The following is a 26,540-nucleotide window of genomic DNA, read 5'->3' as shown; positions in this document are numbered from 1 at the left end:
ACAAAAGAAGTAGCAAGTAGCAGTTACTACTCTGTAGCTGCAGAGTAGTTCAGTATGATTTATCTTCCTGTTGCATGAATACTTGCATCTTCTGCTAGGAAACTGAGATGCCCATTGCTAAATGGAGGGTAATGCTGGGATGTAGGCTGCTGCTGAGAAGAGTGTCAGAGGGGAGCTTGTCAGAGTGCTGCTCCTTTCACCAGTCCCATGTGAAGCTGTTGGCATGCTGGTCACATGTTAACACTCCTGTCATTCTCTGTCTTCACAGTCCAATTATGGAAGCTTTTGGCAATGCAAAGACTGTTTACAACAACAACTCAAGTCGCTTTGGGAAGTTCATTCAGCTGAACATCTGTCAGAAAGGAAACATTCAGGGAGGAAGAATTATGGATTGTATCCTTGTTTGGTTATTTGACCCGTTTGTGGGAAGTGCCCGTGTACCTCCTTGATGGAGGACTGAGGGAGAACTGGCTTGCCTTTGTCTGTCCTTTCACCCCATCCTGAAATACATGCAGTAAAATTGAGCTGGTGTAGGTGGGAAGGGGAAGGAGCAACACTGAATTCACACATGCACACATGCTTTTGTGGCAGCGTGGGGTGTATGGGGGGTATTTGGAGGAGCAACTTATTTTGTATTGCTACCACTAGCGTGACATGGCTCGTGTGCATTTCCCATGCAATGAGCTAAAAGAGCCTCAGGAGTCCTCTTGAATAACTTGAGTTGTCAGCCATTTCCCTCATTACTGTATCCAAAGAGAAGCTGCTTACTTCTCTGGAAAAGTATGTGAAAGAGCAGAGCTGCTCAGTTTCTGCAGTGTGAGTCTGGGTGGGTTAAATCCTTGGATTTGTCCTGCATTTGGCAAAAGCAGACAATGAGCCAACTCCACCAGAGCACCAGAGGTGTCAGGATGAGAAATATTCCAAGGGGATCCTACCTGGTGTTTTAAACATAAACTGCTTTTTCAGTGGGAAAATTTTAATTTTTGAGGTTGTTTCCAAGATTTAGGGGGAAAAGAAAAAAAAAAAGCAAAGGAAAACAGATGTTATTTAAAGTGCAGAATCTGCCAAGTCCAGATTTGATGGGATGGAAGAGAAAGTTTCGATACACTGATATTAGAACTGCCACAATATTATCTTTGTTGCTACTTAATTTATCTTGTTGTAGGTGTATTGTATGAATTGTATGTATTGTATTGTATTGCATGTTGTAAGAAAAGACCATAACAGTCTTCCTATTGTCTCAAACAAAAGAAGGAAGTTATGAGAATTTCTGCATTAATTGATTTTTACTTTATTCCTTGACTGAAGCTTTTCTTGCTGGCTCCAGATTTATTGGAAAAAGTAAGTTGATGTTTGCTTTTGCTTAATTAATTATGTTTAATTTTTGTCTGAAAATGTGGATAAAAGATTTGTCTTTAAAAATGATCACTTAAGTGGAAACTATTTTTTACTTTGACAGAATCGTGTAGTAAGACAAAACCCCGGGGAAAGAAATTATCATATATTCTATGCTCTGCTGGCAGGGATAGAAGAAAGAGAGAAAGGTGAGTGGCAAAGCACAAGTCACACAACTGTAGTGTTTTTCTGCCAGCAGTCAGCAGTGGTGACAGCAGTGTAGAATTTAACTGCAGAAACCTACTAATGCAAGCTGAGAAATAGGTTATTTATTCAGCTGGGATTCAGTGAGTGTGAATTTGAACTCAACTTGATAAAGGAACCCACTTAGCTGAAGAATGTCACTGAGCTGGTGGTAGTTTTGCTCCCAGCTTCTGCTGTGGCCTTGGGAAAATTACTTGGGGACAAACATGCCTCATTATGTTCAAACTGAAAATTTTTGCTGGTACCAAATAACTCCACAGCAACAAAGATAAATAATTCTGGTTGCTCTAATCCTTTCTCATAAAGAATAAATCCACTGAACAAAAGAAATGACATTTATATATATGCAAAATTGCCTTAAGTTGTCTCAGCATCTCCCTGTGGGTTTGCTGTCTTTGCATGCTAAAAAGTGGAGTTAACTCTGCTATACAGCTAAATAAAACAAAAGACAGCAAAATAACCCCCCATCTGATTTTAATATAAAACCTTGTTTTGTGCATTGTCATAATTGCTGAGCAGATGAATTGTGAACTGTTTAACTCTGTCATAGTAACATGTGGCTTACTTTTGTTTTGGTATTTTTTTTCACTCACCCTGTTTTCTCGCATTAGATGCTTTTTACTTATCTGTACCTGAGAACTACCACTACCTGAATCAGTCTGGATGTATAGCAGATAAGACAATCAGTGACAAGGATTCTTTCAAGGAAGTCATTGTGAGTTGCCTCTCTAGTTCTTTTGCTTTAAAAGTACTGGAAGTTCAGGTGTGTGGGGCCCATTGACAGATCAGGGTGCAAAGCCTTCCCGTGCTTTTCTCCATGTGCAGCTCTCTCACTAAGGCATTAATCTTACAGGGACTTTTCTTTTCTCAAAATGCTTCGCTGTCATTTTGAGCATACCTTTATCTTTCCTCCAGTATTTAATTTTTGCTTAATTACTCCAAAGTGTGCTGTAATTTATCAAAATGCTTATGTTTTGAAATTAAAAGAATGCTGTTGGGTAGTCAGTAAGACTTTTACATGCCTATGCCTTTGTCTTTCCCTGCATTGTTTTATATTACAGCTAAATCTATATCAATATCTGTATCACTGTTTTTCAATCTGAAAACTTTGCCCAAATCATGTGGCATCTACTAGGTGGAGTCACAGGGAGCAAAGCACCTCTGACTCTTTAAGATGCAGCTGGGAAATCCACTTGTGTGGAGTGACTTAAACAGGAGAGTTATGAAAACATAAGCACAGATTAAAAATATGGGTCCTGATGGAATCTCTCTGAATGGGTTTGCATCTTACATCCACAGCAATTAGTCCATACTGACCACGCTAATTTGGTATTGTAGCATTGAGGTGATGTGTGTTAGATTTTAAAAATCAGATAAAACATTTGGTTTTATGCCCTTCACCAAAATCCTTTTGCTTAGCTGTGATAATCTTTTTGCCAAATTGATGAACTAATGTGTAGTGGATGCAGCAGATTTTTTTCAGTGTAAAAATCCCTCATCTTGTATGGCAGAAGGAAGTGTTGGAAATGGTGGGAACTTACCTATATTGTACTCACATGCTGAAGTGATTAACATGACATTTAATTTGTGCTAATTGTCCCAGGGTAGGCAGACCATGAAATCAGCTGGGTGGGTGATGTTTGCCTACTGCCTGCAGTGTGAGCAGCCTGGGAGCAGGGCCTGCCAGGCCGCTTTCCCAGAGCAGGAGGTGGGCAGACACCCCCACAGATCACCCTCATCTGTCTTTTCCTGTTATAGTGATCTCCTTTGCCTGCTTTTATTGCAGTGTAAGTCTTGGAAGTTACCTAAGGGGAGCTTGCTTCTTTTGTAGGAGACAGGGACAGACAGCACAGTGGGCATGGAGATGAACTCATAGCGCTGCTGCCCTTTTGCTGTGACAGGTCTTCTTTACAAATTAAACCTTCAGCATTTATCTCTACCCTGCTTTGAATTGTGGGATGAGTCTGAGGCTTTTCCATTTGTAGTGGATGATTTATGAAAGATAAAACATGTCATCTGTCAAACACCTGCAGTGACTATAACATGATGAGTCTGACTGTACGGATACAAATCTGATGTGGTCTCAGACAGGCTCATATTACACCCAAATTTGGAAGGTTTGATCATTTCAAGGGGCATGCAATTACACCTTCTGTGTCAAAGGAAAGCATGTGTTCCTCTTGTTTTAGTGTTTCTTTTAATATTTTACTGTTTGCTCTTCCGCTCATTTGTGTAGTTGAGCCTTGATTGTTGCTATATTGTTCATTCATAAATTCAACACTTTTTATATAGAAACCTTTCTTACTCAGTTTTACTGGAAGTTGTCAGACCACATTGGTAAGGTGCATGTTTGAGCACAAAAATGATCAAATCTTACATGCTGCTGTTTCCTCCCCGATGCTTTGTTACCTACAAGGCCAATAGGCAAATTTTGGTAGAAACATGCAGGAGGTAATCAATTAAGAATTCAAATTAGAATAATTGCATCTGGTGCATAACTCAGTGGGTCGTTCCAATATTTATATGATTTTAATGATGAATTTGAAAGCAAATTACGACATCATTACAGCATCAAAATGAAATTTCTTAAAAGCAGAGTGATACTACATGTTCCAAGATGTCCCAGTGATGCCTTAGAGTGTATTAAGTTTTGGATGAAACCCAAAGCTCTCTTTTAGTCCTGACTTGTTTTTCTAAGGCCTCGCATTTTTGTATTGGTGTGCATGTTATTGAAGAAGCTCACATGTCATTCCAGACTGCAATGGAAGTGATGGAGTTCAGCAGGGAGGAAGTACGAGAAGTTCTGAGGCTCTTGGCTGGCATTTTGCATCTGGGAAACATTGAGTTCATCACTGCTGGTGGGGCACAAGTGTCCTTTAAAACAGGTGAGAAGGCTGTGCATCCAAATCTGAATGTTTCTTGGGTTCTGAAAGCCTTATTTATCATTATCTCAACAAAGTAAGAACAAGCAGTGAAAGGGTTTTAGTGCTTTTTGACATCTGTAAATGCTGATTAAAATGTTACTGTGGGAGGATGGAGTTTGACAGATAAGGCAAAGTAGTCTGCTGCTGGATGCTAGGTCTTAATATGGGAAGACCTTGGGCACATATTAGTTCCATTAACAGTAATGAAATTCTATTTTAATCTAATTCCTTCTTCAAAGAATTCTCAAGTTGATAAAACATAAGTGTTCAAATACATTCCCTAACCACGAACTCCACTGAAAGTATCTTTTTTAAGGGCTTTTGATATTTCAATAACATAGCCAAAAGAATGTGCTGGTGTGTCTAGAGATTGAGCTGGTGGGCATTTTAAATGTTTGTTTAAACATAGCATTAGAGAGTAGCATGAGGTACTGCTTTATATACCACATTATAGCAAAACTGAAAATTAAAAGTATGCATGGAAGAAAAATTTCACTGGTTTATCCTCATCATCCCAAGCAAAGCAGAAACACATTCAGGTGGATGAGGACTCAATTACTGTTTGTATCTGGAAAAATGTGTTAGGGCAAGCAGCAGATTGTTTGAGTTCTTGACATGTAATATTAAGAGGAAAATAAATATTTGTGACTTACTTGTGATGTATTTCTACTGCTAATTTCCTTCAGTTGTACATATTTATGCCTTTTCGTGAGCAGCTAAACAATATCCTAGAATTTCTAGTTGGGTTTTCATCTCTAATCCCTGTCATTTTAGGAACAGCTTAAATGGTGGTGGTAGTAATAGTTATAATAATAATAATGGTAGAAAACCAAATTGGTCTCATAGCTTTATACGTTTAAGGACATATTTGTATTTTTTTTTCTCTTTTGCCAGCCCTCGGTAGATCTGCTGAGTTACTGGGGTTGGACTCCACACAGCTAACGGAAGCATTGACTCAGAGGTCAATGATACTCAGGGGAGAAGAAATCCTAACACCTCTTAGTATACAACAGGTAAAGGCATCTCAGTTTTGACATGTTTTTTAGGGTCTTTGAAAGATGTCTTGGTCTTTAAATCCAGAGAAATCATTGATCACTCAAGAACAGCAGCTTAGCTCATACATCAGAATTGTAATCAAAAGTACTACATAGTTTTTTTGGGAAGGGTGTAATCTCTTTAGATCCCATCCTATTATTCTGGCCAGGGCCTATAGCTTGTCTCTTGTTATTCTTATGAAGCCTGATTGCTTCCTATTTTTTTCAAATTATAAACATGTAGGCTGATAGTTTTTTCACCATGGACACTTGTGTCAGGGGACATTTTTTCAAAATTTTCAGGAGAAATACTTTTATAATTTACAAGAAGAGAATTAGAAATAGGTATGCATAACATTATGTTTCCCTCTGGAAAAGGGTGAATTAAGATATTGTTTCCTACACTTTTCTTTCCTTCCTCCATACCTGAAGTTTATAATTTCCTGGGTTTTTGTATGCTTTAGCCCTGAAATGTAATTCTAAAGCCACATAAGTGTACAGCTGTTTTAAGTTAAACTGTTAAAGCTCAAATCATGATGCCTTGTAAGTGTTAATACAATTGCTGCTAAGCTACATAGGAATAGGAAACTGCTTGTGTCATACGTTGTCTTGGGCTGTGCTAAAGACACTGTCCAGCAGAGTTCACAGTCATGGGGTGGTTGATGTATTGTGTATTCCCTCTCTAACTCAGGCAATAGACAGCAGAGATTCTATGGCTATGGCACTTTATTCTCAGTGTTTTGCATGGGTCATTAAGAAAATCAATAGCAGAATCAGGAGCAAGGAAGACTTCAAGACTATTGGAATTTTGGACATATTTGGATTTGAAAACTTTGAGGTAGGATTCTAAAGCTTATTCAAGTGGATTGTCTGATATTTATGCTTTATTGCTTTACATATTTTTGTCGCCTTCTCTGGAACTTGATTTTTAAACATGTTATTACCTAACCCATTCCCTTGTTTGCAGAGTAAAATACTTGAAGTGTATGCATTTTTGAAAATGTCTTGTCTCTTTAGGTAAACCGTTTTGAGCAGTTCAATATTAACTATGCAAATGAGAAGCTTCAGGAGTATTTCAACAAGCACATTTTTTCCTTGGAGCAACTGGAATACAGCAGGTAAGAGAGAGGGGAGAAATTTGAAAGATTTTTGACAATATCATGTTCACTTGAAGTCTTAGTTCACAGCTGCCTTAGCTTCCTTTGAAGGTCTCTGTCTGGAGCTGTGTATTTTATAAAAGCAAGCTGATTTTGCTGTAATTTGCAAGATCAATATACCAGCTTCTCCTATTTCTACAACTAAAATAATTTCAATAAAAAGGCCCACTTTATTTTCCTTAGGGAAGGACTAATTTGGGAGGATATTGACTGGACAGACAATGGAGAGTGCTTGGATCTTATTGAAAAGGTAAGAAAGAATTTTGATACTGTTACCTATTTTTAGTTTTTTGTTCTGAGGTAAAATGTCTTTAAAACATTTGTCAACACAAAGAACAAGTGAAGAGAATGGTGTATCTTGCATGTTTAAGTAGCAAACTTTTAATCAGATCGTTTTCATGTATGGCTATGTAAAGGATTATATTGTGAGCTCTTTTCCTTGCAGCAACTTTTCTCCATGTGTGATTATACACAAAAGCAATATTTGGAGATGATTAAAAAGAATCATTTGATCCATGCTCACTCTTGCCATCAGTGCGGGGAGGCTGTGTGAGCTTATCTCCATGGCAGGGTGTGTGACTTCAGGAGTTCAGATGAGCACAGAAGCGAGTGGCGGCGGGCAGGGGATCCAGCTGGCAGGATGTGACTGCAGTTAGGGCAGTGTGGCTTTTCAGGAGCTGCTCTGAGCCCTTGGGAAGTGGCTTATTAAAACATGCACCTGGAGAACTATGTTTTTCTGAGAGGCCATATCAACCTGGAGCTTGCTGGACACATTAGTCTGCTGTGGGGTAGCTTGCTTTGTTTACCACCTCTTCTAGCATGAGAAGTAGGGAACATCAAAGGAAATTACACAGAGGCATATGTAAAGCAAAGGGAGGTTGTGCTTCATGCAGGGTGAAGTTAAACTGCACAACTTTTGCTCTGTCCTTGGGCACTGTGGGTGCTAAAAGTTTGCATTGGTTCAACAACTGGGTGGATAATTATATGGAAGAAACTTTTTTGAAAGGCTGTTTCACTCAAATTCCTCAGATTCCTGATCATTGGAGATCTTGGAGGCTGGGGATATATTCTGGAGCAATGTCATTGTATGCATCTAAAAACTTCCTCCATCAGCAGAACTGATTCTTCCAGTAGCTTCTTTTTCTTTATTTTGCCCACAGATGATATGCTCTATATTTCAAAAGGAGTGTTGGCAGAAAAACAGGATTACCATCACCTTCAAGAGTGGGATTTTGTTGTATATGGGTGGTTTTGTTGCCTCTCTGCACACCGCAACTTCAAGGCCTTTGTGGTTTTTCCAAACTGGGCACAACAACTGTGTCCATCCATGTACTAATTCATCTTCTGCCTCTTCTTGCTGTTCTAGAAACTGGGACTACTGGCACTCATCAATGAGGAAAGCCATTTTCCTCAAGCTACTGACTCCACCTTACTGGAGAAGTTGAATGCCCAGCATGCTGTATGTGACGTTTTGCTGATATTTGCTGTGCAAATTATGTAGGATCTCTTTGCTTCAGTAGAAATTCGTGGTTCAAACATATGGGTGCATAGTTCTAAAAGCTTTTTTGGATGTGATCCTACTTCTGTGGCAATCTGCATACTTTGCTGTCAAGGCTGAGTTGGTTACTGGAAGAACACATCCTTGTTGCTGTTGACTTAAAGGCTTCTATTGCGGTGAATAAGTCAAATTCTACTCTTAATGAGAGCTCTGTCAACCTCCAGTAGCTCAGAGTATTTACATCTACAATTTCCCTTGATGTAATAAAGCATTCACCTTGATGCCATTTACCGAAAGTTTGCTGTTTTCTCTATCCAGATTAGTGTTACCTTTATTTGTGATAGTGGAATTATTTTGCACAATTTGTGGGATGCAAGCACATCCATGGATCTTCATAACGGCCAGTTTAAGACAGAGCCTTCTCTTTCAAAGTGCCTTTTATAGATGGTTCTGCCAGATGGGGTTCTGGTTTACTATAATGCCTTTTTATGTGCTATAAATCTGTTATTACTGCATTTGAAGCAGCCCAGACTAACAAATCCTATTATCATGAGTTGCTTGTTTGCTGTCGGAGCACTAATCTTCCAGGGAGTTTACTGGAAGACAATGGTCTGTTTAGGTATGGGTTGAGAGGATAATATGACAACCCCCTCCAAATATTTGTCTCTTCTTTTTTTCCCTCCAATTAGAACAATCCTTTTTATGTAAAACCAAGGGTTGCTGTTCACAACTTTGGAGTGAAGCACTACGCTGGGGAGGTAATTTCTTTATTTGCTGAAATTATTCCAAGCAGAACTTTCATTAGCCTAATTTCCCCCCAAGGCTGCTCAAAATTAACTAAAGCACTCTGTTCCCTCAGCACTTTTTACAGCACTGCTCTTGTGAGAGGTGCTTGACTGTTTGGCTTGTTGTTTGAACTAGCTCTGTTTCCTTCTAGGTCCAGTATGATGTCAGGGGGATCTTGGAGAAGAACAGAGATACTTTCAGAGATGATCTCCTGAACTTGTTACGTGAAAGCAGGTAAGTTTCTGCAATTTTTGTTAAGGACATGATACTAAGGGGTGTTGTATCAACTAATTCTGCCAGGATTGAACACCTAATTCTGCTGGGGTTTGAGTATGTTAGATGTTGCATAGCAGCAGACCTTGACAGACCTGAAATGAACATAGAATGAAACAGAGATGAGCATATCATACCACAGAGATGAGCATATCATACCACAGAAATGAGCATATCACAGTTGCCTATAAGCAGGTCTGCCTGTAATCACTTCTGACAAAGTTGGGTTTACCTACACTGTACTATTTTTGCTGTTCAGTCCAGGGGCTTCCTAGAGAACTGACTTGCTGCTCTGTAATGAGTAAGGATGCTGGAAGGTGGTCATGGTTTTTAACTGTTTCAGAGTGCCTCATAGGCAGCATGCATGTGTGGTTTTTTTCCTCATGTTTGTATTTCTGGCATTCCCTAACTGGTTGAACACTTGCTGTTGGAGACTACCACAGTGCAAACTGCCATATAGTAATTGCTTCAAGGGGCGAACTTCTGTTAAGATTTATCTGACTGAAAGTCTGAGCTTGAATGCCTTTGGTACCTGCATGTCTCATACCATTCTGCAGTGTAAGGTCTTAGGGTCCTTATAGTGGTACCCTGTGAGCTGTGGTGGTACCACATCCCTTTTTGTAGGTGTTTGGTTGAGACTCCAGGACACCCAGAGGAATGGCAGAAGAAGAGGGAGCTGTCTCATCTTCTGCCCTCCCCTATCCCATGCAGTCATCCTGCCTTGCTGTGTGAATGAATTCCTTGTTTGTAAATCCCTTAAGCCCTTCTGTGCAGGGGAAACTGTTAATAAGCAATTCCTTCTCTCTGTTATTTGTTCTGGATTTATGACATTTCTGATGTAACATCTGTCAATTGAAGTATCTAGGTAAAAAGAATAAATGAGTTAAACTTGGTTGGGCCTGGTTTTGCTTTTGCACCAACATCTGTGTGGAGCTTGAGTTAAAGTGTCTATGTTTCTGTAGAAATGCTATAAGGAGAGTACCCAACCAATAGGGTAGAAAACGGCATGCACAGCTGTTATCTGAAAGTGAGGCTTGCATGAGTGGCTGTTTTGTGTTACATCCCTAACCGAGCTGGAAGTCTTGTTTTTTAGTCTTTTTTCAGGTACAATTCTGGTTGTAGTCAGCTGGAGTTTTGGTTGAGTGAGTGGACTAAAATGCAGTAAAGCCTCTAGGACTTCACACTTCATTTCCCTAATGATGTCTTTGGAATGGAGAAGAAAGAACCCCCTTGTTTTGCTGGTGTTTTTTGTTTTGTTTTTTCTCCCCTGGATAAATTCTGCAAAGGCAAAATCTATTGTTTATTAAAGATTGTGGAGAATATCACTAAGCATGTTTATGATGGAGAAGCTTCTTGCTAAGTGCTTTCTTTGCATTCTACAGTGGTGAACCTCATCTTAACAGATTAAGATACACCTTAGAAATACTGTTTTCCTTTTCCATTTCAGTCTTGATTTCATCTATGATCTATTTGAACACGTTTCAAGTCGCAACAATCAGGATACTCTTAAATGTGGAAGCAAGCACCGAAAACCCACTGTCAGTCTACAGTTCAAGGTTAGTTAATGTGTTGTCTCTGCTCTGTAGCTAATCAGTAATAGACAGACCCTGGTCAGTAAAGAACAGGTGCAGACTGAAAAAGGCTAAACTTGAGCTTGAAAACATTGCTGTCTCTTCTGTGACATTACCCTTGCTAATTAACTGATTGGCTGTCCTGGCTAGCTTCAAGTAGACACTAACCTTTCCATCACACCATTCCCACAAAACTCCTGTTGCATTCCCCACTTGCCTGTTTGTTATTTTAAAGCTCATCTGTGAAGTTGGTCTCTCTTGTCCTGGTTTGTCTTTATAATCTAAATCCAGCCACAAAATCCCACAAAGCCTTACAGCAGTGCCTGCATGCTAAGGAAAATAAGTGCTGAATAAATACCTCATTAAGGTGTTGCCTTGCTTTAACTTAAAGTTTGGAGGGCATTTTTGTTAAACACCTTTTTATGAGGCTTTACAGCCTCTCATCAAAAATGGCACCAAATTGAAATCTACCATAAAGTCTATCTGCGAATTATTTAAAAGGGAAAGATTGGCATGAAACATCTCCTAAATTGCATGAGTACAAGTCTGGATTAGTTGCCTTTCATTTTGTTTGAATTAACATACATTTGCAGAGTTCATTCACTTTTTTAAAAAAGAGCAGACTGGAACCGCTTAAGGGCAGATTTTATCCTAATAGACTATTGCTAAGTGTTGGACAGAACAGCAAGGAGTGTATGCTGGGGCACACACAATGTTTTTTTATTAAAAACCACTGATGTTGTATTTTCAGGACAGCTTGCTTTGTGCTACCATAACTCCTCTCAGAAGTATCCATTTCTTGTCATGAGATGGTGTTATTTGCTGGTTCTCTGGGGTAGCAGAAGGTACTGTTTCCACTTGGTCATTTGTATATGTACAAAGTAGACCTTTAAGATGTTAACCTTAAAAAAAACAGACCATTTTTTTTCCACCCATTTAGCAAGGTAGAACAATGTGTAGTATTCCTTCTGTTCTCTGTCAGGGGCCCTGGAAAGCGTAAGGGTGATAGAACATGAAATCAAAACATTATTGCCTCTTACCTAACACTGCAATAACTGACCATTAACCAGCTGGGCTGCTTTACAAAAGGTTGACCTTCACATCATGCCTTCCCCAGAGAATTAGGTTGGGTGTTTTGTACGTGTTTTAAAGCCTTACAGGGATTAGTCCATCTTATTTCAACTGTAGATAAGAACTTTGCCTTCACAGTTTTATTCTCATGATAAATTGGTTGACTCTTCATTTGATGACCTGCCTAATGCAGGCCTGGGGGTGCACACAGAATAACAGAGTTTAGATACCATCTGTTTCAGCCTGTTGATTACAGCAGGGCAAGCTCCAGATTAGCTCATCACCTGACAGCGACGTAGAAGCTTGCAGCACTGTGCAGAATCTGGCTGGCTGTACCACAGGTGAAAGTGAAAATAGTTTAAATCGTTTTTGTTTAGACTGACCAACTTTTCCAGTCTCTAAGTGGGAGGCTGGATTGAGAGAATTGTCCACAGATGAAATGTTCACACGGGTTTAATATGAATGAAGCCTTTACTTTTTAAAGCTGTAAATATTTGTCTTTACACAAAGATTTTCATCTTAGTATGTTTTATTCTATATTTGCTGCCCAACTCCCTGGTCCATAGGCTGACAAAGGCAAACAAACCAAGAACTACCATTTATGTTCCCAGTTATTTCACTGTTTGCTCACTTTGCCCTGCACCAGCTCCTGTGCACAGCCATAACTCTGCCTGCTGCATTTATCACTGCAGGTTCAATCACCAAGTAAGTCCTTGGTCTGCAGATTAAAGCAAGTATTTGTTATAATAGACTGACATTGACAGTTTTGCTCCAAGACATATGGCAGGACACACAGTATTGCTCTTTTAAAATGTGCACTTTCTGCCTCCTTGGCAGCCTGCTCTGTATTCTCTCTGCTGCCTGGCACAAAGGGCCACCTTTGAGGGGTGGGACTTTGCCACTGCTAACTTTGTGGGCTCTTCAGAGCCTGAGCTCCTCTCCTGTGCAATCATTTGTATCTCTGTAAAGTAAATGCAAGACTTCAGTTTAAAAAGGTTCATCCTACTTAATGATACAGAATGAGGCAAGTTGGAATAAGATACTGAATGATGGCTCAGGCGGGAAAGGGGCGGATGTGTAATTAAAGTAATAATCATGAAAGGACTGAGGGATTTCGTGATTTTTATCTCCAGGCTGAGGTTCAGACAACTGATAATCTGATGTGCATTGGATCATTTGGAGTTTTAAAGCTAGGAAAAAACCCTGTTTTCTTCAGAGAAGATGAAAAATGGGTGGGTTTGGGGTGGTTGAAATGAAAAGAGGAAATCTGAGTTGGTGGATTTTGCCACAGAACCCTTATCCTTCCTTTTGATTTGCTCAAGTTTAGCTGTTTGGAAATGTGGATCCTAAGTCTTAAGCAGTCATTTGAAAGATCCCGGGAACAACAATTTGGTATTTCTTTATGAACAGTTTTCTTCATATCCATCTCTGAATCTTGTTCATTGTAAAACGATGATGCCAGTTTTGATCAGAAGAGCCAGTGTGAGAAGCAAACACACTCATATTGACCCTGTCTGTTGGGAAGCAAGAGCTTCCACGGTGCCGTAACTCCTGGTGTGCACCACTAGGTGCTGCAGTTAGATGCTGTCTGCAGTGCTGAGCTGCAGGAGTTCTTGTCCGGGTTATGTTGCTGTACAAAAATCCAGCTTGTGAAGTACTATCTTCTCTCTTCTGTGTTTCAGGAATCACTTCATTCTTTAATGGCGACGCTGAGTTCTTCAAATCCTTTCTTTGTTCGGTGCATCAAACCCAACGTGCAAAAGGTAAGATTTTAAATGGTGTCCATCTTTTCTGTACATCTCAGGGCTAATCTTTTGCTGCCTGTCTGGTTGTTTACCACTGTGTGAAGCAGAAGGTAGCATTCTTCACTGATTTTGTAGAAGGCTGTGCAAGAGGAAGGCACTGGGAAGGGCTTTTGATTAATCAATCAAAATTTTTTTTTGCACATGGCCTATGCACCTCTTTAATAGTCATTGCTCACAACTCTGATAAATGACTGGCTCTAAGGAAGGTTATAAACAAAAAGTAGAAGGCTGCACTTCTCTTGTGACAACTCTGTGAGAGCCTTTTGAGGGAGAAAATACCAAAAACGCAAAGTTTCTTTTACTTCACTAGAGGCAGTGATTCAGATGTGTATAGAAAAACTGGTGTGAATGACCCTGTTGTCAGACTCTTAGTCTTTCATTTTATGAAGATACCTAGAATTGTACATGCTGGATGTTTTGTTCTGTTTCAGAATTTTGTTCTTAAAACAGGCTTGGAGACTAAGGCTTACAATATCAATTTTTCTTTTGAGTTACAGATAATGAAAGGCAGCGTCAAGATTTGCCTAAATATGTTGGAGGGCTCTCTAGAAATGAAGTGGTAATGGTAGAGTAGTCATTGAAATTAATATTTTTAGCCTGGTTCTGATATCCTGGGGTTTTGCACATCTGTTTTGGGCATAATAGACTGTTTTTCAGGCATGGTCTGCTTTTGTCAAAACTACAACAGGCAGAGGTGCTAGTGAATCTGATTCATGGTTTTCACATGGCAACTCACAGATGGTGACTTTACTATAAGTCCTTATTTGCATGTTCCATTTTTCTGGGCCATCTATTTTATTGGTATACTAACAAAACAAATGTGTGGATTTCATTGTAGGTTTTAGTGCTACCTGGGCAGTACATGCTTGACTTCACATGTTTTCAGTTGCTGACTCTTAACTCTACTTTTGTGCTGATATTTGTGATGTGCCAAAAAACATGCAGATTTGGGGCACCTTAACAAGAGGGAGCAGCCTGGAAGCAAGTAAAAACAACTTTCTGTGGTGTCTTGAGGTGTTTGGTGCTCTGAGGTGTGAAGCCACCAGGCAGCTGGACCCACATGGATGACAGAGCCCTGGCGAGTAGGTGGGATTTGCGAGCCTGCGTGTTTAGCAAAGTCCCTGATCACAGAAGGAAGGCAGTTTTGAAAAATTTGTTTGCTTTCCTGCTTCTGTTTCTCTCTGGAAGCTCCATGACCCCTACATAGAAGGATTTTGGTAACAAACTCACAGGTTTTCCTTATCTGTCCTTTCATACCTGACTAAAAAGGCTTATCTTCACAGTAGCAAAGTTACAAGGATTTGCTGTGTTTGATGCAAGAACCAGGCACTAGTTGCATTTCCAGTTCTTCCAGTATTTTCCCACTAAAATGCTTCATCCCTGACAAATTTAGCATGTGTTACTGTATCTGCACATATATTTTACTACCACTAAAACACATTTCTCATAGAATTAGCAGCTGTGCACGGAGAGGAAGCTTGAGACAGTCTCTGGGTACCACCTCTAATTGCAGGAGTGAATGCAGGAACAGATTGGAAATTTCTGTAGACAATCCATTTCAATGTACATGTAAAATCTCACTGAAATCTTATGCACAGATGTTGTACTTGTTTTCCATTTGCCTTTATTTGATTGCAAATTTAACTTGAATCAATGGCTTTACTAAATACGAAATGCTGTTTGAAGAGCAAGAGTCAGGTGTCACAGAGCCTCTGTTGTAGCTGACAATAGAGCTGAGCTGTAGCCTCAGTAGAAGACTTGACTGAAAATGAGAAGGAAAACCACATGTATAATGCTTGTTGATGGCATTCTTCATTCAAGGAAGTGTTACCAAAATGCACCTTTGGGATTCACTGTTGGAAGTTTTGTCTGCTGTACGCTGCTCTCTGGCCCCCACTCCACGTTGAACAGACACAGTGATTTTTAGTGCTGACCTTGTGACATTGTTGGTGTCTCTCCTTCTGCAGCAGTGCAGGTGCTGGAGCAGGCACAAAAGCAGTGGCTTTGTGCAGCAATGGCTGCTGTGTACCTCTGCTGGATTCTGTAGGGGCACATCCCATTAAGCAGTTTGCAGTTTATCCTCTCATACAACATGTTGCTTCTTTTCAGTTAGAGGGAAATAAGGTGACTCAGTTTGCTCAGCTGTGAACCAGCATGGCTCAGAGACACAGGAGCTGTGCATGGACTACCAGGAATCACCACATACATGACTCACTGTGCAGGGCTGGTTAGAGAAAAAACTGCTTGAAAGATTCAGATGAGCTATTGAAGTGGAGAAACTTTGATCAAAAGAAAGTAAGGTCTTCATTGAACATTTTCCTCTCTTTTCCATCTGCAGTCATGGTGATATGGAATGATAAATGTCACTCGGAGGATTCTTGAACAGTGCTTGCCAAATACTTAACTGTGTGGAAGAAATGGGTGTTTTACTGCTTTTTTTGATATACACAGCATTAAAGGAGAGCTGGACCAGAGAGATTTGTCAAGGAGAGAGCTGAAGTTGTGTTATTGGGAGCAAAGCCTCTCCATTACTTGTTCTTGTCTGGATTGGATACAAAGAGGGGACACGCCTATTGGTGAACATCCTTTATAACTGGAGGGGAGGAGCTGAGGGAACTCAAGAAGTGTGTTTGAATTCTGTAGGTGAATGAAGTTAAGCAAACAGAAGTTAAACTCAAGCCTTTGAAAAGCAGAATGTATAGCAAACTACTTTCTCTGCTGTTCTAGATATTGAAGCGTATTCATATCGGTGGCAGATGTGATAATTTACAGTAATTATTTCATTGTTTTAATTTTTCAAAAGTTCAAATTTTAAATAAGTTGCAGTGGCAAGCAAAAACAATTCAACATAAGCAGTAAAGCAAAAATAATTCAGCATAAGCAGTAATCCACTGGACATTTACATATGAAAGCAAGTTCTACACTCATTAGTGCAATTTCCTAAAGAGAGCGCATGAAGTACGTGACCTTTTGTCACAAGACATTACAGCAGGCAGGCCTCAGACAGAAGGACAGAGGACCCATTAATCTTTGGGAGACCCCAGAACAATCAGTGTATGTTTTTTCACAATTTCCAATCTGTTTGGAACTGTCCATAACATGGAAACTTTTCCACTTGGTATGCTTTCTGAGTGTTTTCTGCTAATGAAGTGTCTTTCTCCTCAGCTCCCCTTATCTTTACTGCAGCTGGCAGAACTATGTATCATTTCATCCCTTTGAACTTTAGCACATCTTTCTCTGCTTCTTGGTTTCATGTTTCTTTTTCTGTCTCCTGTTCTATTTGATAATAAGTCCTCCCTGCAACCTTGCCTCTTCTGATTTCTGTCTTCTTTTCATCGTGTACCTTAAATTAAAATAAACCACCACCACAAAAAAAACCCCAAAAACAAAACCAAACCAACAACAAAAAAAGACTCTTTTTAAAAGAAGCTGCAGCTCTTGCTACAGTCATCAGCTGAATGTTTCTTCCAGCTTGCAGCTATTAATAAAGTTGCTAAGCCTTGGTGCTATTCAGGAGACAGATCAAAATAAATTTAAGATTTGAACTTCCCATTCAAGCTGTTTCAGAGGCAGAAGGTTGCCTGTTGCCCAGAAGCAGCCAGCCTTGGGCAGCTTGGCTCAAGGGCTTTCTCAGGTTCTCTTTTCCATTTAGGCTATTTATTGAAATTATATATTGGCATAATCTCCAGTGGCACGATACTGGTATAATCATAGCGAGTGGCCCCACCTCCAGCATCTGCAGGGCCTCAGCTGTGCTGATCTCTCAAAACCTCAGTTATTACAGCTTATTTTTATAATCCCATGTTCTTGAGACTTCAACAGGTTCAGATGTGGCTGTTCTCTTCTGCACATAAATAGGTGCATGCACTTCCCTTTTGTTACAAATCTAAGGCAAATTTGATCCTAATAGACAAAATCCTGGCTTAATTATCGTTCACATGATGTATTTGATGCCGATAAAAATTTCACTTTTGAAATTGTTCTTACAGGAAACTTGTGTCGGTGTGTGCCACTAGGTAACAAGATTGCAGGGTCTCTACTCACATCCCTGTCTGCTCATTTATTGTCTGTCTCATTCCTCCATTGTAGTGATGGTCTTGTCACTGTCAAGATGAAAGCTGCCTTCTCTCAGACCTTGTGATCTCTAAAGGAACAATTCTGTTTCTCTTCATGTTGTTACATTAACTATTTTTTTAACCTTAAAATTGAATTTTTTGATAAGTGAGACAAATGAGTGAGACAAAATTAAACCTATATTGTAAACCTACTGCAGGGTAGGGACTATAGGGAGCAACAGGAAAAATGAAACTGGTAATACCTTAGCAGTTCAAAGGAAGACTGGTAGAAAAAAGTCTGTAATAAATTCTGTGAGGTCTGCTGCTTAGAGTCCTATCGTATGCTATATACATTCTGGGAAAATTAGTATCAAGGCAATAAGATTGTTAACATTGCTTCTGGGCACAGAGCCATTTGAAGGGATCAAGGGATGGCTGTTGGCACCTGCAGTGTATTTTGAGGCATAGGTCATTAATGACCATGAGACACCCTGGACTAGTAAGCAGTTTGTCCTCTAATATGACAGAAGATAGAAACCTATTTTGCTTGGCGCCTGTATTAAAGTTGTGTTCTTAAAATAGCTCTGAATCATTACAAATGTAAGTATAGCATGAAACCAGCCTAAACACCAGGTAGAAGTACAGCTCAGGAATGCAGTGCAAAGGAAAAGTGATAGCAGAGCTTGACCCCATCTGCAAGGGTAATTTTGTTCAGGGCGTGGGGCAGGTACAAGTGCAGAGAATGCAGTAGGTGAGCTGGTTGTCAAGCTGGAATTGCAGTATTGTCATATTGAGACTCGAATGTATGAATTACTGAGTTTGCCTTCTGGGGAGATTTTTTTTTCTTTTTTTTCTTTTTTTTTTTTTTAGAAATATGGATAAGAAGAGTGCAAGTCTAATGTTACTGCATTGGGAAGAGCACTGACACATAACCTTGAAAGATTCAGGGAAAGAAACTCTGAACTTCAAGGGTATTCTACTGTACCTGAAGCACAGAATTGCTAAACATCTGGATAATTTTCGTTTCAGAAGTCTTCATTTTAAAAAATTATCCTTAATAAGGTGGTCTAGCTCCAAACTTCTATGCCCATCCTACTGCAGTTGTGTACCAAGCATTGGCTTTACACAGTAACATTCAGCAGACCCTGGGTCTCCTTGCGGGGGAGCAGATGCCTTTGTATGTTTTTAAAGATGCTGAGCCCAGCAGTTAAAAGCTAAAAAGCGTTAGGCCCTAAATGAAGGTGTCTCTATGGTTTAGTCAGTTGCCAAGCCCTGGAGTAGCTCTGCTGCTGCAAAGTTGCAGTGGTGTCTGGTACTGGGAGCTAATAGATCACAGGATAAATTTTATTTGCTGTCCATAAGAAAAAGATAATAGATGATCTGATCATGTTAATAGTTACTCTGTCACACTTTGAAAGTAGAGGAAATAGATGATATAGCCCAGGTGGAGCTGCAGGGTGTTTGTAGGGCTATCTGTAGAAAGTTAAGGTCTAGCATTATTCATTTACAGCTGTAAAAGCAACTCATATATTAGAGATCCTTATTGCCTTTTTTGAAAATTTCTCTTTAATCTCAGTTGTTCTCAATAAATACTTGGTTTAAGAAGGCTTTTTGGCTGCCAGTTACTGCTGTCATTGCTTCTGGAGGCAGCAGAGCCACAGGCTCTGAGCACAGATTGCTATTGCTTGGGCAGCTTGGGTCAGACTCGGGGAGCTGCTGCTCAGGCTCATCATTCAGGAGGAGAGCAGCCCCTTCCCAAACACACAGCATGTTGACCTGACCTCACAGGTCAACAAGTGCATGGGGCCAATTGCAAACTATTTATCCTCCTTACCCTTTAACTGCTTCATAAGGCTTTATTATTCATAACCAGGAAGGCGCAGTCAGAAGCTGTGGTGTGTGCCTGGCCAGTGCCACTTAATTCGGCTACCTGGTTCTCGTCGCCTTGGGTTTTGCAGAATTACATAGCTTCAAATCAAGACTTGTGGAGTATGTCCCAGCTGCATCATTTTCTGACACATCACTTGAGTAATTAGGTCAGGTGTTAGAATACTCATTCCTTAGGTAAAAGTGATAAGGAGAGTGGGTGTGAGGAAAGCAATCACTCCTGCTCACAGGGTGCTGGCAGTAATGTTATGTGTGAATCTGAATCCCTGTCTAAAAGAACAAGGTGTTTCGTGCTACACGTAAGCCATGCCTCTCTTCTGTGTCCTCTCTGAAAGATCACTCCCATCACTGCTGTGGTGCAGCCTCTTGGTTATGCTGCCTGAAAGCTGCTCTGTTGTCCCTTTGTCCCCGTCTCCGAGTGTCCCTGCTTGCTGGCCTGAAGTAGGTCATTCCACTCTCCAGGCAGTCACCCAGACAAGGCATGTTCTTCTTCATCAAGGTTTGTTGTTTGCTGAGCAGGGCTGACGAGGCATTTGTTTGCTAAGTGTATTAGGGTTTGTCTGTCAGTGACCGTGGTTAAGGAGTTTAAAATTGAGCTGTTTAAGGCTAAGGCACAGAGAGCTGAGATGGGATGCTGCAGGGCGAGGGAGCAGACACTCTGTTGTAAAGGTTGCACCTAACTCCAGGCAGAGCAGGCAAACAAGAGTTTTGCATGTTTGGCAGCACGTACCATTTGGTAGGACTCTGTCCACAAGTGGTAGGAGCAATTTCTGGGTCTTGGATAGTAACTGTGGCAGTATGTAAGCAGGATGGAGGGACATGTGGGGAGCAATTGCTGCCTCGGGAGGGACTTGAATGGGGGAGGCCCAGATGGCAAAGTACCAGAACAATTCTGTGGAAAAATCAATTGACTGGGGATGGGATATTTTTAATGTGCAATGTTTGCTGTAAAGTTCAGTGTACTACCTAGAAGTGAGAAAGATTTTGACTGCTTCAGCAATTGATCTGCCAGCAGCAGAGGATCTTACCACCTACAGCTGACTTCAGGCACTACAATAATTCTTACATGTTGTGCCACCTGATGGGTTTTTTTGTGGCTTATGAATTCCTTTATATGTGGCTATGTGGCATGGACAGGCAATCGTGGAACTGTAGCTACTGATCCCATGTCTGAAGTATTTGCTTTTTATAAATACCAGCAAAGAACTTGGCTTTTCATCCTTCTTGTGCGCTCTACCAGGCATTTGAATTGCAAACATTGTCATGCAAATGTATGCATTGAAAAACTGTACTTCATCAAGCTCTGGAAGTTTTCTTCTTTAACTACTAGAAAAAAAAAGTCCCCCTATTTCTAAATGGCAATTTACATTCAAATCCTGTTTGCTGTGTTCTCATGGTAACTACTCCAAGGGAACATGCACAGTCCATTATAAACAGACATCCCTAGAGCTCCAAAAGCATCACTGGGGTACGGAGCATTGTTCTTTAGCAAAAACTTTTAAGTTCACAAGTCGCTTCCTTGCTAAACTGTGTCTTGGGGCATACTGTGCATTTTATCTCTCAAGGTTTAGGAATTTTTTGGCTGTGAAATGTATTTACCTTCTTGCTTCCTATAAGGTGAGATTAGCCCTCGTGTCCTGTTAGTCAGGAATATCTTCAGTGATTGCTGTAGAGCCAGCCCTCGCTAGGCTTGACTTCCTTTGAGTAGCAGCAGGAATGAATTAAGCAAGTACAGCCAAAGATATCACATGAAAGACTTGAAATACCAGTGAGCTGAAGAAAGCTCTGTTCTGTGTGTGTCTGTGTGTGTGCATAGCTGCAGCTGCTAAAGATTCAGTTTTTCACGATGGACGAACACTGAAGGGGGAAAACGTCTTAAAAGGTAAGGGGTTTAATTCATGCAGGTTTTTAAATTACTTTAATCTTGCATACTTGAAGCTGCAGTGGACTTGTAGAAAAAGAATAGAAAGTGCCTGGGGTTTGCCTGAGCAAAGTGTATTGGAAATGTTTCTGTGCTTGTATTTTGTTTTAAAGAGGGTAAATGCACCCAGAATCAAGTTCATGGAAAAACTTAAATTTACTGGTCTAATCATATTTTCGAAGGCCAGGAGAGTTTTGCTGCCAAGTAGTTTGCTTTAATAAATCACACTGTTTGAAAGTTAAAGGGGTGATTGTTTGCAGAGCTGGGAAAAAGTCGGCAGAAGTAGAGCTGTGTGTGCAGAGGGGGGAAGACCTGTGTTGTAGTGATGGGCTGTTTTCTGGAGAAAGATCTTTTCTGTTGATCAGCCTATAGTGTAGATTCAGGAAAATGAATCAGCTATGTAAAGTTAAGGATTATAGTACTTCTGCCATTTATTAAGGAATAAGGCATGTATTTTTGCACTGATTGCATGATGAGAAAGTAATACTAGGGATGAGTGTATTTAGGGTAGGGGGAATCAAGCAAGGTATCTTCAGAACCCAGAAATCTAAATTAATTTTGTAGTTCTACTGGAGAAACTTTGATGGGGCACACTTGAAACAGTAGTTTTTTGCCATAGAAATACAGGGAATGGAATATGCCTGAAAAAAAAAATCATTCCAAGTAGTAATGGAAAGGACAGCATAGCAGCTGGTATATTTTGACCTTCTTTGCTGTGTCAGCTCTCCCTTCTACCCCAGTGAAGTAACCTTCAAACACAGCAGATAGAATAGTGCTCTTCCCCACTGGTTGCCTTTGCTTTTGGGATCTGCATTTTGTGCCTTGCTTTCTCACTTAAAGTGCTTGTCTCTGCAAACATTAGAATTCAGCCACAGGGTAGAAAATTAGGATAAAATTGCTTGAGAGAACCTGTTATGAAGGGAATGGGTTTGATCCTGCATCATTGAAGTCTATGGGAGTTTTATTCTGGTCTCAAGAAGTGCAGCCCTAGATTTGCCTTGCAAATCTAGATGGAGGGTATATGATCTGATAAAATGCCTATGGGACCAGGAAACAGTGTTGCCATAACTTGTAGTTGTTCTTCTCTCACTGATGTTAAATTATGTCCTTTTAAAACCCAAGTGGTAGCAGTGGTGGTAGGTCAAAATGTAGCTGGTTTTGTTGTATGCACATTGATGATATGTATTCACTATTTCTTTTGCCAAGTCTTCTTAGTTTCAAAAAAGATAAGATTTATTTTGTTTCTCATTTGTTGGCTTATTCAAAAAATGTATTTACAACCTGTAACATAAATGAAAGCTTAACAACAGTGGTTATAACATACCAGATTACTGAAAGTAAGAGTGCTGTCCCACCTATTCACATATCTTTGTCAAAGCTACCCTCAGAACACAAAATCTGCGTGAAGAGCAGAAGTTAATGCTGTTTAAGAGTAGAACTTGGATCTGTTACTAAAACTTTTTCTCTTCGACTGTGTCTCTCTGTTTATGTACATGCATATATGTGAGTTTTCTTAATTTAGTCACAGGATGCAGCAAAGACTTCGGAGGGGGGAAGCTCACTATGATGCATTTGTAAGGACTAAGTACACTTCAGAACATCTGGTGCCACCTCCTCAGATGAAACATTAAACACAAAATGCTTACTGAAAGCACATCAAAGTGTTTTATCTTTGTTGTCTTACACTCAGAATTTACCATTTCTGGTGGGTTTAGGCATTTTATAAACCTCAGTAGTAAGGCAGGTCCATTCCTAATGCTTAGAAGTCAGGTTGTGGTTTCAGTTGAATGAATTGGAATGTAGCAGCTTTAAAGTCCGTGTTTGAGGACATCATCAAAGCTGCAAGGGTGGTCAGTCTCCCCTACAGGAAGTTTTTGACTGACACGTGATGAGGTTTGAGGTTGCTCTCATTGGTTTGTCTCCTCTTCACATTCCTGATGTGTATTCCCTCTTCGGGCAACAGGGAGCTGGGCAGCTGGAGGAGGAGCTTTGCTGGGGAGGTGATAGCAGCTCCATTCCGTAGGCTTTGTGGGAAGTATTTGTTTTTTTGCTTGATCCCAAGCACCAGGCAAGCACGCTCAGTTCAGGTCTGTGAAGTTGCTGGTTGCCAAGAAGCCCATTGCACCATGTAAATCATTTGGGACAAGTTTTTTGTTTTGGCAGCCACCCTGGATTGTGGTATACACCTGTGGGCATTATACAATATCTAATGTAGAGGAGGCACATTTGTCACCAAACTCAGAGTGTTGTGTTCTATTTTCACTGTTGACATGATGTAATCAATCATAGCATTTCTGAAACTCACTCTATAGATCTAGAAATCCCCTAAGTATGTGGCAAGTAGGTGCTTTGGAGGTGTCTCCAAACCCTTATTAATGAAGCAGAGATAATGTAGATGGGTTGAGAGAAGACAACCACTTTCAGAAAGCCAGATAAATACCAAATCATCTGTGATACTGGCTTTGTCAAGTGAAAGGCTGCCCCAGATTCAGCATGATGAAGATGAGTATGTCCATCTGAAGCCTGCCAAACACACAATTTGTGCATACTTCATACTTAGGCAAAAAGAAACAGTGACCGGCCTCATCAATTAAAAGTAGTATTTCAAAGGGAGAAATAGTGAGTTTTATTAGAAGTGGTGTAGCAGTTAAATTAGCTTCAAGGAAGTTTTTAATGTAGGCAAACAATTTGTATGTCAAATAAAATTGCTTTTAGGAAAGCTGATTTTATCTCGTGTCCCCTCCTGAGTCAAACATTAAGGGTTATGTTGGGTTGTATACTTAAGCCAGCCTAGGAATTTCTCAGGGAAGAAATGGCTGTTCAGCCATCTAAAATTGCCCTTTCCTGTGGCCGCTGGCATGCACAGCATAGCACATCTCAAATCAGCCTGGTTCTTACAGGGCATGTACATCTCATTGGCCTCAATGAGCTCTAAGCACACATGCAAATGTTTTGCTTAAGTTATTACTGGTTTGATGCTGCTTTGGCCAGCAAGTAACAGAGCACCTGAAGCCACAATACCTCTCCACCTGGAGTCACAATACAGCTGTGAAGGGGAGAGATGTTTGTGCAGCTCCCTTACAGTGCATGCCCAGCCTAAAGTCACAAATCATCTACGTAGAGAAGACAAGACTTGTTACATCTATTGCTTCCAGTTGTGTGTGTTCCATGCAGGAGGCCAGTTGCTGGAGAAAGAGTGCTGGTAAGACAGCAGTGAAAATGCACTGAACCAGTCACGGAGTCTCGACAGTCTGTTTTCACCATGATCAGAAAATATGGAAGAGGGATAGAAAAAAATCCACTTCTAGGACAAGAAAGGCATATTCTTATTTGAATATGACACAACAGATTGTAAGGCCATAAGTAAGAGCAGGAGTCTTCTCCACAAAATTATCTTAAAAATCGATAGAGTCAACCAAATGTGTGGTTCATGTAACTAAGTGAAGATGGGACTAAACCTTACTGAAACAAAGGGCTGTGGACCAGCATCCATGGCTGTGAATTCTGCAGGCTTGGAGGAGATGAGCAGTGGCATCACAATTAAGTCACTCAGACGGCAGTTGAATGTTAAATTAGTTAGATCCTGATGTATTTATTATAATTCTTTCTTTCTCTCACTCTTTAGATATGTATGTGTAGATAAACCAGTTAATAGTTACTTTGATAACCATATTGATGTTGAGGAGGTTTATTGCCGTTCATTTTGGATAACCCTGCACCATGCTAATAAAGCAAAATGAATTTACCCTATAGTTAACTCTTACTTCACAGTTGTATAGGAATTGGAATAAAAAAGTCATATTAATACTTGTCAATACATAACCTGTTGCAATGAGGTGACAGTAGTAGGGGTTTTTTTTCTCTACTGAATGCAATTAATATCAATGCAGAAGACACAGGAGCTTCCTGCTCCTGTGAAAAAGCCTGCGCAGGAGCTTCCTGTTCTGGCCCAAGGTGATATTGACTCACCTGTGTGTGGCCTCTGTGGCAGCACGGAGAGCTGTGATCCAAGCAGCTCCTCTATCTTGTGTTTATATGAGATGTTTATGTGTCTACATGAAAAATGAAGAAATCAGTAAAGAGGCTTTTTGTTTGACTTACACTGGAAATTGCAGAATTGCCAGAAATACCTAATTTGATTTTGATGTAGTTCTCAGAAACATCAAAGAACTGAAGGAGGAGACTCTCCAACTCCCAGTGGGAGGATGGGATAGGACTGTTGTGTTACAACAAAGCTGTCCGAGGAGAATGTATTTATTCTCTTTTTCTGTGAAATTGATGTACACAACAATGAACAATTCCCTTCTTTTTCTGCTCCTGCCCTGCAAACACACACATATGCACACTAGTCTTGTCTCTTGTCTAGTCAGTTGCAAATCTGCAAAGCAAGTCCTGAGTATGTAATATAAAAGTGTATAGGAATACAAGAACAGCAGCTCAGAGAACCAAATTCTAAAATGCCAAAATTAGGCTGACACTTTCTGAGATGGACGGAGATAGAAGATGTAATAGTAAGTAATATTGCAGTTACATGGGATTGAGTTGGGCCATTCATGTGGGCCATCACACAATTCTTCCTGTCAGCTAAGTAGGCCTCTGTACTGGTTACAGGGATCCCCATCACCTCTGTAAACTTGACTTTCCCCTCTCTAGATGTCAAAATGGTCTTAAATGCAGTGTTACGGGGTTCCTGGTGCTTAAAGGAGATCTTCAGACAACACACTGTGAGTCTGCTGGAGCCCAGCTCTGGAGCAGCCCCCCGTCCAGTACCCTGGGCTCCCTTAAGTTAAAGAGAGCCTTTGGAAGTGATCCAAATCAGCCAGAGCCATGTGCAGCCCACTGGGGCATTTTTGGTGCAGAGAGGCTTGTGTGCTGGGCACTGTGGCAAGGGCCGGGGCACGGAGTTAGTTGGGAGGCAGGGATGCTCCCAGGGCTGGGTAGCAGAGCCCAGAGGCAGCT

General features: G+C 40.5%; 1 protein-coding gene across 1 annotated transcript in view; it reads left to right on the top strand.

Annotated features, from left to right (window-relative positions):
• Positions 1 to 26,540, top strand: part of MYO10 (myosin X) — a 162,740-nt gene that overhangs the window by 97,242 nt on the left and 38,958 nt on the right. Inside the window, 14 exon segments of the mRNA XM_066186412.1 lie at positions 269 to 393; positions 1,328 to 1,341; positions 1,460 to 1,544; positions 2,211 to 2,314; positions 4,355 to 4,484; positions 5,418 to 5,536; positions 6,249 to 6,395; positions 6,575 to 6,675; positions 6,898 to 6,964; positions 8,081 to 8,173; positions 8,902 to 8,970; positions 9,150 to 9,232; positions 10,719 to 10,827; positions 13,596 to 13,676. Of these exon segments, the coding sequence (XP_066042509.1) occupies positions 269 to 393; positions 1,328 to 1,341; positions 1,460 to 1,544; positions 2,211 to 2,314; positions 4,355 to 4,484; positions 5,418 to 5,536; positions 6,249 to 6,395; positions 6,575 to 6,675; positions 6,898 to 6,964; positions 8,081 to 8,173; positions 8,902 to 8,970; positions 9,150 to 9,232; positions 10,719 to 10,827; positions 13,596 to 13,676 (1,327 nt within the window).

The sequence above is a fragment of the Chamaea fasciata genome, unplaced genomic scaffold (genome assembly GCF_029207755.1).
Source record: "Chamaea fasciata isolate MVZ Bird 193981 ecotype frontalis unplaced genomic scaffold, bChaFas1.0.hap1 SCAF_1, whole genome shotgun sequence".
NCBI classification, from domain to species: domain Eukaryota; kingdom Metazoa; phylum Chordata; class Aves; order Passeriformes; family Sylviidae; genus Chamaea; species Chamaea fasciata.
Note: the sequence above shows the minus strand (reverse complement) of the source record. Positions and strands in the feature narration are given on the sequence as shown.